A 12,605-nucleotide genomic window follows, 5' to 3' on the forward strand; every position below is an offset into this window, starting at 1 on the left:
CGAACTGTTGCAATGGTGCATACTCAGGGAGAATACTTATACCTTGAAATTTTAGTGAGGGGTCATCTTATAATGCTATTGCCGTACTAAGAAAACTAAGATGCATAAAAGTTAAACATCACATGCAATCAAAATATATGACATGATATGGCCATCATCATCTTGTGCCTTTGATCTCCACCTCCAAAGCACCGTCATGATTTCCATCGTCACCGGCTTGACACCTTGATCTCCATCGTAGTGTCATTGCCGTCTCGCCAACTACTGCTTCTACAACTATCGCTAATGCATAGTGATAAAGTAAAGCAATTACATGGCGATTGCATTTCATACAATAAAGCGACAACCATAAGGATCCTACCAGTTGCCGATAACTTCTACAAAACATGATCATCTCATACAACAACGTATACCACATCATGTCTTGACCATATCACATCATAGCATGCCCTGTAAAAACAAGTTAGACGCCCTCTACTTTGTTGTTGCATGTTTTACGTGGTTTCTACAGGCTTCTAGTAAGAACCGGTCTTACCTACGCATCAAAACCACAACGGTGTTTTGTCAAGTTTGATATTTTAACCTTCAACAAGGACCGGACGTAGTCAAATTCGATTCAACTAAAGTTGGAGAAACAGACACCCGCCAGCCACCTTTATGCAAAACTAGTTGGATGTCTGTCGGTGGAACCGGTCTCATGAACGTGGTCATGTAAGGTTGATCCGGGCCGCTTCATCCAACCATACCGCCGAATCAAAATAAGACGTTGGTGGTAAGCAGTATGACTATCACCGCCCACAACTCTTTGTGTTCTACTCGTACAAATCATCTATGCATAAACCTGGCTCGGATGCCACTGTTGGGGAACGTAGCATGCAATTTCAAAAAATTCCCTATGCTCACGCAAGATCTATCTAGGAGATGCATAGCAACAAGAGGGGGAGAGTGTGTCCATGTACCCTCGTAGACCGAAAGCGGAAGCGTTTGACAACGCGGTTAATGTAGTCGAACTTCTTCTCGTTCCGACCGATCAAGTACCAAATGTATGACACCTCCGAGTTCTGCACACGTTCAGCTCGATGACGTCCCTTGAACTCTTGATCCAGCAAAGTGTCGAGGAAGAGTTCCGTCAGCACGACGGCATGGTAACGATGATGGTGAAGTGATCCACGCAAGGCTTCGCCTAAGCACTACGTGAATATGACCGGAGGCGTAAACTGTGGAGGGGGGCGCCGCACACAACTAACAATGTTTGTTGTGTGTTCTAGCGCCGCCCCCCCCCCACACACATATATATAGGTTGGAGGGGAGGAGAGGAAGCCAAGGGGGTGCCCCAAGGAGGAGGAATCCTACTTGGGGTCCTCCCAATTCGGCCTCCCCCCTTTCCTATTCCTATTCAGAGTAGGAAGGGAAGAGGGGGAAGGGGGAATCCTATTCCCTTTTTCCTTTCCTTCTTCCCATTTCTTTCTCCAATTTGGCCAGCCCATATGTGGGGGGCGCACCAGCCCCTTTATGGCTGGTGTGTTTCCCCTCTTGGCCCATTAGGCCCATATATAGCTTGCTGGGGGTTGCCCGGAACCCCTTCTGGTGACCCGATATGTACCCGGTACCCCCAGAACACTTCCGGCGTCTACCGTCCTATATATGAATCTTTACCTCTCGACCATTTCGAGACTCCTCATCATATCCGTGATCTCATCTGGGACTCTGAACAATCTTCGGTCACCAAAACACATAACTCATGATACAAATTGTCATTGAACGTTAAGCGTGCGGACCCTACGGGTTCGAGAACTATGTAGACATGACCGAGACACATCTCCGGTCAATAACCAATAGCGGAACCTAGATGCTCATATTGGTTCCTACATATTCTATGAAGATCTTTATCAGTCAAACCGCAATGACAGCATACGTCATTCCCTTTGTCATCGGTATGTTACTTGCCCGAGATTCGATCGTTGGTATCTTTATACCTAGTTCAATCTCGTTACCTGCAAGTCTCTTTACTCGTTCCGTAATGCATCATCCCGTAACTAACTCATTAGTCACATTGCTTGCAAGGCTTACCATGATGTGCATTACCGAGAGGGCCCATAGATACCTCTCCAATACTCGGAGTGATAAATCCTAATCTCGATCTATGTCAACCCAACAAACACCTTCGGAGATACCTGTAGAGCATATTTATGATCACCCAGTTACGTTGTGACATTTGATAGCACACAAGGTATTCCTTCGGTATTCGGGAGTTGCATAATCTCATAGTCAAAGGAATATGTATAAGTCATGAAGAAAGCAATAGGAATAAAACTTAACAATCATTATGCTAAGCTAAAGGATGGGTCTTGTCCATCACATCATTATCCTAATGATGTGATCCCATTCATCAAATGACAACACATGTCTATGGTTAGGAAACTTAACCATCTTTGATTAACGAGCTAGTCTAGTAGAGGCTTACTAGGGACACTGTGTTTTGTCTATGTATCCACACATGTATCAAGTTTCCGATTAATACAAGTCTAGCATGAATAATAAACATTTATCATGATATAAGGAGATATAAAATAATAACTTTATTATTGCCTCTAGGGTATATTTCCTTCAGGTAGCCCTATCATCCTTTCGCTGGAACCCATTCCACACTTCATGAGAGAAGGGGCAAGTCAGCAAAAGACGAGTCATCATCTTCAACACTTGGTCATGGAGAGTGCACTTGTCGGAGTGTGGCCATCCCCTTGCAATCAGTCGAACAGTCATCCAATTCCAGTTTTCTAGCAGCAATCAAATGTAGAACCTAACCTTTGGTTTAGTCTTAATCTTCCAAGTGGCATGAAAAATATGATGGATGATCCTTGACGCAAACTGGATGTCATAAGTGGAGGTGGTAAAGTAGCAGCTGTCGGTCATTAGTGACCTGCAAATCATGTCCTCCGTTACCATTAGTGCAACCTGTTGGATTAGCTCCCATAGATAGATGAATTATCAAGGAGCTCTTCACAGTCAACCCTTTGCAGCCCCTTCGCCCTTCTATTCCCATCCATGTCCTATTTTATCATCAGATTTTTTTGACAAGTGAGGGCAAATAAACCAGGGGCAATCATAGTAGGAGCATTTTCACTAAGCCATGCATAGTGTGGGCATAGAAGAGTTGTTGATCCGAGTCATCACATGGTATGAGCATGCCCTTCCAAGGCCTTTGGTTGTTTCTCCACTCATACTAGGCCCAACAAAGTCGCAGTGCTCACCTATATGACTCAGTGTTCTTGATTCCTAGGCCACCGGCCTTTGTTGGCACACATACCCTTTCTAGTTAACAAGGAATTTTCCTCCGCAAGACTCCTAATCCCAAATCCATAGGAAGTTCTTGCATATTTTATCCATCCTCTTAATAGCCCACTTGTTTGGAGTGAAACAGGTCAGGAAATAAGTAGTGATAGCAGTCAACACAGATTTGATTCGCCTAAACGTCCCAGGCAATCAACTTCCCTCTCCATCCCTTTAGTCTTCCCACCATATTATTAGTAATTGGGAGAATGTCCATGCAACGAGGCCTTTAGAACCCCAGAGGCATTCTAAGGTATTGGCAGGGGAAGAGATCGCACTGAACCACCAAAATCTTCAGTGACGTTGTCAAAGTCAAGGGCCTCGCATCGGATGGGGTAGGCGACATATTTGTTGGCAGTGATCATGAGTCCAAAGATCTGTCCAAACCTCTCCAAGATGGCATAGACAACACAGATCTCATTCTTGATAGGGTTAATGAATAGTGTGGCATCGTCATCATACATGTTGGTGTAGATTCTAGTAGCCCTTGGGGTGAGGGAGGATAGGACCCCCTGCTCTGTATCATGATCCAACCGCCTTTGCAAGGGATCCATGGCAAGGATGAACAACATTGGGGATAATGAGTCACCTGCCAGAGACCACACATATGCCAGAACAACGCATCAGGCGAGTTGTTAAGGCGGATACAGGATGAGAAGGACCGCAAAGAAATGGAACATAGCTCCCTCTAACATCGCCAAACTAAAAGCCTTCCGAATGTCCAATAAATATCCCCATCCAACAGAGTCAAGTCTTTCACAATGTCAAGCTTTAGGAAGATCGTTGATTTTTTTCTCTTCGAGTTGGCTTCCCTAATAACATGTTGGATGTAGAGGAAATTGTCTTGGATAGATCTTAGTTCGATGAAGGCACTCTAAATGTTCCACACTACGAATTACATCTCTGGATCCAACCTATTTACCAACAACTTGCACAAAATTTTGGCGACTCTATGCATGAGGCTGACTGGCCAAAAGTCCAAGGCATAACAGGGCATATCCTTCTTGAGGGTCATTATGATGTTCACAGAGTTAAGCGGGATCCATATGTCAGCCTTGAGGGAATGGAGCTCGTTGATGGACTTCAACAAATGGAGCTCGTTGATGGCCTTCAACAAGTCCTCTCGAACCAGACCCTGACACTTCTTGTAAAGAAGGCCCATGAAACCATCAAGTCTAGGAACATTGTTGGAGTGCAGCTTAATGATCACTACTTTGAGTTCGTTGGTGGAGAAGTCATCTTCAAGGTGTCCCAAGTCTCGGACTGAGAGGTTCAAGGCATTCCAGTTGAAGTGCCAAGAGTTAAAACCCGGTGAGCCCACGATCTTCTTGAAGTGCCTCAGCAAGATCTCTGCTTTCTCATTGTGATCATTGGTCGTCATGCCACATAGCTTCTTAAGCACCAGAATATTATTTTTCTCAATCTCCTGTTAGTCCGCAAGTTGGAGAGCTTAGTGCTTGCATCCCCAGCCTTGATTTGCATTAGTATGGACCTTTGGCGCCATTTTATTCGCTCCAAGGTAGCAATCCCCGGGAGCTGAGCCTTCAGAAGCCACCGTAGTTCCCTCTCTGGTTATGATAACTCTCTCTACTCCTGGGCTGAATCCAAGTTGAAGCTCACATCATTTTCAATGGCCTCCTATATATATGCGCAATACTATCATTTTTTATAATAACAAGGTTACTTATCCTTGCACACTCACGAGTTTGAAAATCAAATGGTCGCATGACTTGAATAATGTGTGGAGAAACCCAGAACGACAAGAAACAATTAAGTGGGGCATAAAAAAGGTTCATATGATTGCTTATGAGGTCTTCAAAACTATGCTTGGGTGGAGGATGGTCAACAGAATCACTGCTGGATGAAGAAGTTTCATCAAGGACGTCCTTTCGTCAGACTCATGCTTGTAAATTTCATCTGATGTTTGTCTCTTTCTAGTATTAGTATGCATGACACTTCTTTGAACTATTGTCTGGTTAAATCATCTTTTGGAGAACTAGCTTGTCGACTCCAAGGATGATGAAGTCTGGAGCTTAGCAGTGGTGTGGGTTATCATCATACAACTGTTCAGTTTACCTCATGTTGTTCCAGGTAGATCATGCATCGTAATCTCTTTAGTTTTCGTGTTGATCATGATAGTTGTATAATAGATTGCGGTTTCTTTTAATAGAAAGAGGATCTCTCTTTATCAAAACAAAATCCAAACCACACCGTACCATAACATAATTTTTAGTGTCAACAGATTGACCATCACAACTTCTGTCCGCGTTGCAAGTCATTTCTTCTGTATCCTTGTGTCCCTTTGCTCTCAGCCTCCTGATCTAAATCCTTTGCTTTAGTTTAATTTGCAGCAATTTTGCATTTAGAGTATGGAGAATCTAGTTAAACTAATTTGTCGTTGTAGATGTTTTTAATTTTATTTTTCAACTGGGCTTACCCCCTTTCCATTATCAAGATAACGGAAATACACAAGTGCAAAAGAACAAAGGGTACGAGAAAGAAGGGAAAGCGAGTTCGAGCACTACAGGAAACCCATTGCACATGCTCATCATCAAAACATGCACCATGGGGCAAAAACATGGACAACACTAGAGCAAGCAAAAACTAGATCTATTAGAATGCATATAAAGTGTTGTAGCACAAAGTACCAGGATAGCCACATAAAAATTTCAAAAGAAACATCGTTCTAGAGATCATGCAACAAGGATAGCCAACACCAACATCACCAGCAACTCCGTGAGACTTCAACCACCAGCAATTATCCAATTAGTAGCACCACAAATCCTCATCAGCTTCAGAGCGTTGCCGCGAAGGAGATCATCTCCTGCCTTAAGAGTCACTATATCCTCATCCTTTCTAAGACCTGCCTAGGATATTAGTAAAGTGCATACAGAAAAGATGATCTCAAAAGGGCTTTGAATCAGCTTATGCTCAAAAGTAGCATGATTTCGTGCATTCCAGATAGCCCAAGTCACTACAGGTAATCCAATAATATAGAATTGTTGTAGTAGTGGATTTTAATCCTAGTTAAGGTGTCATTCCTATCCCACGTGGAGTGCCCCCAAGTGGTCAACACAAGTCAAGGAAGTCAACAATGGGTCAAGCCACCCCCATGGGTCCAAGCAAGCCACTCTGGTCAACGGAAGTCCAAGCTAGGCTTCATGGTTAAAAAATCAAAGGAGGAAGACCACATAAAAGAGGCCCAAGCTCAAGCAAGGAAGTATCCTCATAGTGTAAGGATTCTCCCCTATTGGGCCACAACCCACCTCTTAGCCCAACAAGGAGCGCATGGACCAAACGACAGAAAATTACCTACTTCTACACTCCCACCTTCTTACTTCAAGTGTAACCTTGGTCATTTGTCAAGGATCCCTAGGCTAAATAAAGCCCCCCATGGGCATGTAACAAACTCACTCTCACTTGAATACACTCAAGTGTAGTCTCACTCTCTTCCTTCCAAGCCCCTTCAAGGGGGCAAAGGAAGGGTGAGAGCTCGGAGTCCGAGGGATCTTGTAAGGCTCGGACTAGTAAGGAGTCATGGGACACGGGAAGAAGTTGCGTTCTAAGTGCCCTATGTGCCAAGCACCACTCTTAACGAGCCTCCCATAGGACGTAGGTTGCGCTTCCATGAGGCAATTGAACCTATGAAAAACATCATCGTTCCACTTTGTCAAGTGTATGACAACCTTCGTTATAAGGTCGTCGTACATGCCCTCGCTAATTTTTGACGCGGATACTAAGGATACCCCTATCGAAAGTTGAATCTCAGACGTCAACAAGATTTTTCCCCATTGTTTGAGAAAGCATAGGACAAAGATAAAGTTGCCAACAACTATTGGGACAAAGATCAATTCTCAATACAACACCCACTGTTCACCAAACCTGCATTGTAAAAATAAATGTTGATGCATTTCAATATTTTTGCAAAAGGACCAACACGGTTCCAGGCCACTTTGTTTATCTCATCACTTGCTTAGTGAGAACCGCACTTTGGAACAACTACCAGAGAAAGATTTGTATTTTCAAAGGCAACTTAGTTGCCCAAATCTATTTAAAGTGGCACCTGGCAAGGTGTTTTTCAAGCCATTTATACATGGATTGATGGTATATACACCATTTTTATGTAAGCCCCGGTGAACAGTATCAGATTCATTAATGAGTTGCAAAGTTTCCACAGACACGCACCACATGCCACTAATTAAGCAACTCAGGATTCAACCTTCTCATGAAAAAGTTGTTCATATTAATCTGGTGGAATTAGGAAACAGTACTTTCAGGCTCATTGCATATAGCAAACAACTGGGGGAAATGCTTACTAAGAGGAGCTTGCCTATGAAGGGAGTCTTTCCACACCCTAGCAATATCATCCATCCCGATTTTTTTTCTTCCAACCATATAAATCTATTTCACCTTTAGAATAGATTTCCAGCAGGGAAATCAGAGAATCTAGGTTGATATATACTCCCAAATTTCCCGAAAAGCCAATTATAGGTTCTTCTCTCCATCGGAACAATAGGGCCGTTATGCTTATTACTAAACTTGTTGAAGAGATGAAATAGAACCAAGGTCTATCTTTTTTATCAGAGGTTGAATCTATCATCAGACGATCGAAATAAAAAATCAATGGAATTACACCGCGCGCTTCTGTCAAAACATTGAACTAAGTTAGTACAAAGTTGAATTATCTATTTTGGAACGGAGAGAGTATTTTTGTAGACTAAGTGAAATCTAAAGAAGTTGACCTAGGACATACTTAGAACTACAAATATTTTGGATCGAGATATTTTTTTTTTTGAAGTTCGTTCTTCATACTCCTTCCGTGCTAAAATAAGTGTACCTGATTTAATACAAAGTTATTTTGGAACGGAGGAGTACTTAACATAAAAGTCCCTATCTCAAAATAAAATAAAATAAAAATCAAGAGTCCCAGATAGGACCAAACGCCGGGATGCCGGCCTTCTTGCATCTCCTCACGACGTCCCTGCTCCCCTCCGGGTTGCTCGTCACCACCACCGCCTCCGCGTTCCACTGTCGTGCCGCGCCAACGGCCAGCTCCGAGACATCCGGACGCCCCATGGTCATCGTGTCGTGCACGATCACACGCTCTCCAAGGTTCTCGTTGCTCGTCACCATGGCTCTTATCCCGTCGCCGTAGTTGGCGTCGATGTCCTTGGCCACCCAGACCAGAGATACCTCCGCCCAACTTGGTTGCATAAGGAACGACAGGAACACGCATATGCCGGAGCCGGTCGCGACCATGGTGACTCTCTGGTACATGCTGATGAGGTAGGGCAGCCCGGCGAAGTGGACTGTACGTACCCAAAGGTGGCTGGGCGGGTCGGAGACGAGGCCCCGGGTGAAGTCTCCCACTGCGCCAGCGAGCATGGCGTGAGTGTCCCTGTCGTCGGAGATGATGCCGAAGGCGTGCCACTCGGAGAGCGGCGAGCGGCTGATGCGACCGAGCAGGCCGGCCTTGACGCCGCCTTGGAAGGTTATGATGGACGCGCGGGTAGACGGCGCGGTGACCGTGACCGGCACGCGGCGCACGGTGAGCCACGGGAGGAAGGTGAAGAAGGTGATGGCGGCCGTCAGCCATAGCTCTTGGCGCTTAGCCAGGGAGGCTACGGTCAGCCTGTGGTAAGATCTGATTGCCGGGTTGTAGCCAGCAGTGAGCATGACGAAAGCCCAGAGCAGTGCGAGCGCGCTCCAGCCAGCGAATCGGTGCGTACGCTCGAACACGTTGTGATGGAGGTGGCGCACGAGCGGAAATGCCGCGAGGCACGAGAGTGCAACCAGGCCGAGTATTGCGGACGCGACGCTCACGATCTCGGGTGGCGTCACGCCGCGGAGCTCGAGCGCCTGCACGAGCGCGTATACCAGCCACGCCAGCGAGGACATGCCGCAGCCGCTGTGGACACCGCCGAGGGACTGGAGGATAGCCGTAACGCCGGTCTTTACGGCGACCGGCACCCATGGCCGGCCGAGGAGCGCGACGGTGAGCCAGAAGACTCCCCGGAGCACCGCCTCGGAGCGGCACAGCGTGAGCGCCAGTATATTCCCGATGGCGAAGACGGCGGCGTGGCGCTTGGCGTAAGGGAAGCGGCCGGTTGCCGCGGCAGCGAGCCCCGCCGCATTCAGCGCGATGCAGAGCATGAAGAGTCGCTTGTAAACGGTGAACAAGCCTTGGTCGAGCAGTATGACGCCGAGCCTGGAGTGCCCAGCCGCCGCCCTCACAGGCTTAGCCGGCGCGTTGGATCTCCTGCTCTGCACGCGAGAAACGTCAGCGGCGGTGAGGGACATCTCCTCGTCCGTAGCGACAGACTCATCGTCCGTGTCGCCATCGCTGATGTCGTCGAGGTCGCAGAAGTGGGTGCTCGCACGGCTGCGCGCCGTGAGAAAGCTCGTGGTGGAGTAATTACGGTTGAAAGGCTGAGGGAACCACACCCATCGGCCGCCGCCGGATTCGGCGGGCGGCGAGTCGGAAGGACTAGCGGCAGTGTCTAGAGCAAAGGGGCTTGCCGGCGAGGGCTTGATCTCGAAGGCGACGCCACGGCAGCTAGAGAACTTGATGGCCATGCCCATGGGCTTTGCTGCGGGGCCTTGTTCGTCCATGGCGTCGATCGGCAAGTAACGTGTTCTCCACACGCCTGTACTCTAGTCTAGCATACAACAGTTGCATGGGTGGGGTGCTACCTATGCAGATGCGCATACGTATTTATAGCCAGGTATGGCTAGCTAGCTATAGGCATCGATCATGCACCCATACGAGTGACGATTCAGTTTCAACCATATAAAATTTGAAGTCCAGTTACTCGAGGCAAATTCCGGCGACGGAGAATTAGTCAACTTTCTGACCTTTGCAACTTGATTGGAAATCTATACTACTATATGCCCCGCAAGAAGGGGGGTGCTGGATGAAGCCCTCGCTGTGAGAATTCGCGGCCGCGGCAAGTGTCGATCGTTACACATTGCGACTAGCATCTACTACTATGTCAACCCCAGGACCTTGTGGCCATGGGTGTTCAAAATGAGGTAGTATCCAATGGAAACTTGGAATCTCTAACATGGGCCTTTGGATCTCGAATGTACGGATCAGATCGTCCAACAACCTGTACCACACATTTTGCGGAAAACGCCTGCTTGCATTTGCATGACGTCTTGGCGATTTGATGTTTAGCAATTTTATTTTATTATGAACTTCTGGGTTATATCTGTTCTTCATATATTGGTTATCTGATTATGAGCGTTCTGGTGAGTACATGTAAAAACTTTAATTATGTGAAACAAGATTTATGTGAAACTCGCTCGATGCAGAAGCCGGGGCTTATCCTCCTTTTAAAAAAGATTATGTGAAACTCAGCAAACTGAAGTTAAACAAGTTGGTGTACTTAATCTTTCCAGTCAAATAGTCAAATTCCAATCGAGTTTGTGGCTTTTGACTATTTCTACTACTCTCATCAGGCTCCTTTGTATATGTAGTTTTATTTGTTTCGACGCTTTCAAAGATTCCATCAAACATGTCCATATCAACTTCATTGAAATGGGTTCACTTCTCCAAATAGGAACATATCAGTTCAATTGTCACAAAGATCACATAATTGGCGTTTCTACTACTATGACACTAGTGTACATGGTCAAGCACTCATATGTAAACAATAATGGAGCTAGGAGGATGCATGATTTGTTAAATGGATATATCTAAATAACATTTTACATCAAAAATCACAACTAATAAGAATGAAAAATTGTTACGTTCTCAACAAGGCTTGCCCATAATGAATCCCCATAGATCATCTCTAGCCCTTCCCCTATCCTTTAATCCCCTAAACTTCCCCTTATCTTTTAAGCCACCAAAATTTTAGGGATTCATCTTTTCTTTACACCTAGTCCTCACCCTACAACTTAATTCGCTAAAAAAGTTGTTGTTTCTTTTCCAAATGATTGCATACAAACTCTATTTGAGCATATATTTTCACAACATATTAGATCAAAACTTCAGACAATACACACAATTCAAGTATATACCGAATTCAATGTTTTCAAATTTGAATATTAAAATTCAAACACACAATACGGTGCAAATGAACTAATGATCCAAATAAAATATGATAAAAGCACAAGAATCAAGTGCTATGAAGTTACCAATGGTGCTCAGCAAGATCATCTTGGAATTGGCTGTGAGTTTCTTGGTTGTCGATCCTTCGATATGCTTCAAGGAATGCTTGGACATTGTTTGGGTTACTTCGCGGCTCCACCATGGCACCATTGTTGATGAACTTCAAGTTCTCGGGTCCTCTCTCTCATGCTCGATGATCATGTTGTGCAAGACAACACATGTTGTCCTGATCCTACATAGTCTCTAAGGATTCTCGTACTCAACACAGATGCGGACAATCGGAAAGCGCTTTTGAAGCACAACAAAAGCTCTCTCAACATCCTTTTGAAGGAAATATGCCCTAGAGGCAATAATAAAGTTGTTATTTATATTTCCTTGTATCATGATAAATGTTTATTATTCATGCTAGAATTGTATTAACCGGAAAGTTAGTACATGTGTGAATACATAGACAAACAGAATGTCCCTAGTATGCCTCTACTTGACTAGCTCGTTAATCAAATATGGTTAAGTTTCCTAGCCATAGACATGTGTTGTCATTTGATAAACGGGATCACATCATTACAGAATGATGTGATGGACAAGACCCATCCGTTAGCTTAGCATAATGATCGTTTAGTTTTTCTGCTATTGCTTTCTTCATGACTTATACATGTTCCTCAGACTATGAGATTATGCAACTCCCGAATACTGGAGGAACACCTTGTGTGCTATCAAACGTCACAACGTAACTGGGTGATTATAAAGATGCTCTACAGGTGTCTCTGATGGTGTTTGTTGAGTTGGCATAGATTAAGATTAGGATTTGTCACTCCGTGTATCAGAGAGGTATCGCTGGGCCCTCTCGGTAATGCACATCACTATAAGCCTTGCAAGCAATGTGACTAATGAGTTAGTTGTGGTATGATGCATTATGGAACGAGTAAAGAGACTTGCCGGTGACGAGATTGAACTAGGTATGATGATACCGACGATGGAATCTCGGGCAAGTAACATATCGATGACAAAGGGAACAACGTATGTGGTTATGCGGTTTGACTGATAAAGATCTTCGTAGAATATGTGGGAACCAATATGAGCATCCAGGTTCCGCTATTGGTTATTGACCGAAGATGTGTCTTAGTCATGTCTACATAGTTCTCGAACCCGTAGGGTCCAC

General features: G+C 45.1%; 1 protein-coding gene across 1 annotated transcript; it reads right to left on the reverse strand.

Annotated features, from left to right (window-relative positions):
- Positions 1-8,247: 8,247 nt before the first annotated feature.
- On the reverse strand, positions 8,248-9,961 carry LOC119271585 (adenylate-forming reductase 06235-like). The gene has a single exon (XM_037553347.1). It carries the CDS (start codon positions 9,940-9,942, stop codon positions 8,248-8,250), a length of 1,695 nt encoding a protein of 564 aa, XP_037409244.1. The 5' UTR covers positions 9,943-9,961.
- Between the last annotated feature and the right edge of the window lie 2,644 nt (positions 9,962-12,605).

Source organism: Triticum dicoccoides, chromosome 3A (assembly GCF_002162155.2).
Source record: "Triticum dicoccoides isolate Atlit2015 ecotype Zavitan chromosome 3A, WEW_v2.0, whole genome shotgun sequence".
NCBI classification, from domain to species: Eukaryota; Viridiplantae; Streptophyta; class Magnoliopsida; order Poales; family Poaceae; genus Triticum; species Triticum dicoccoides.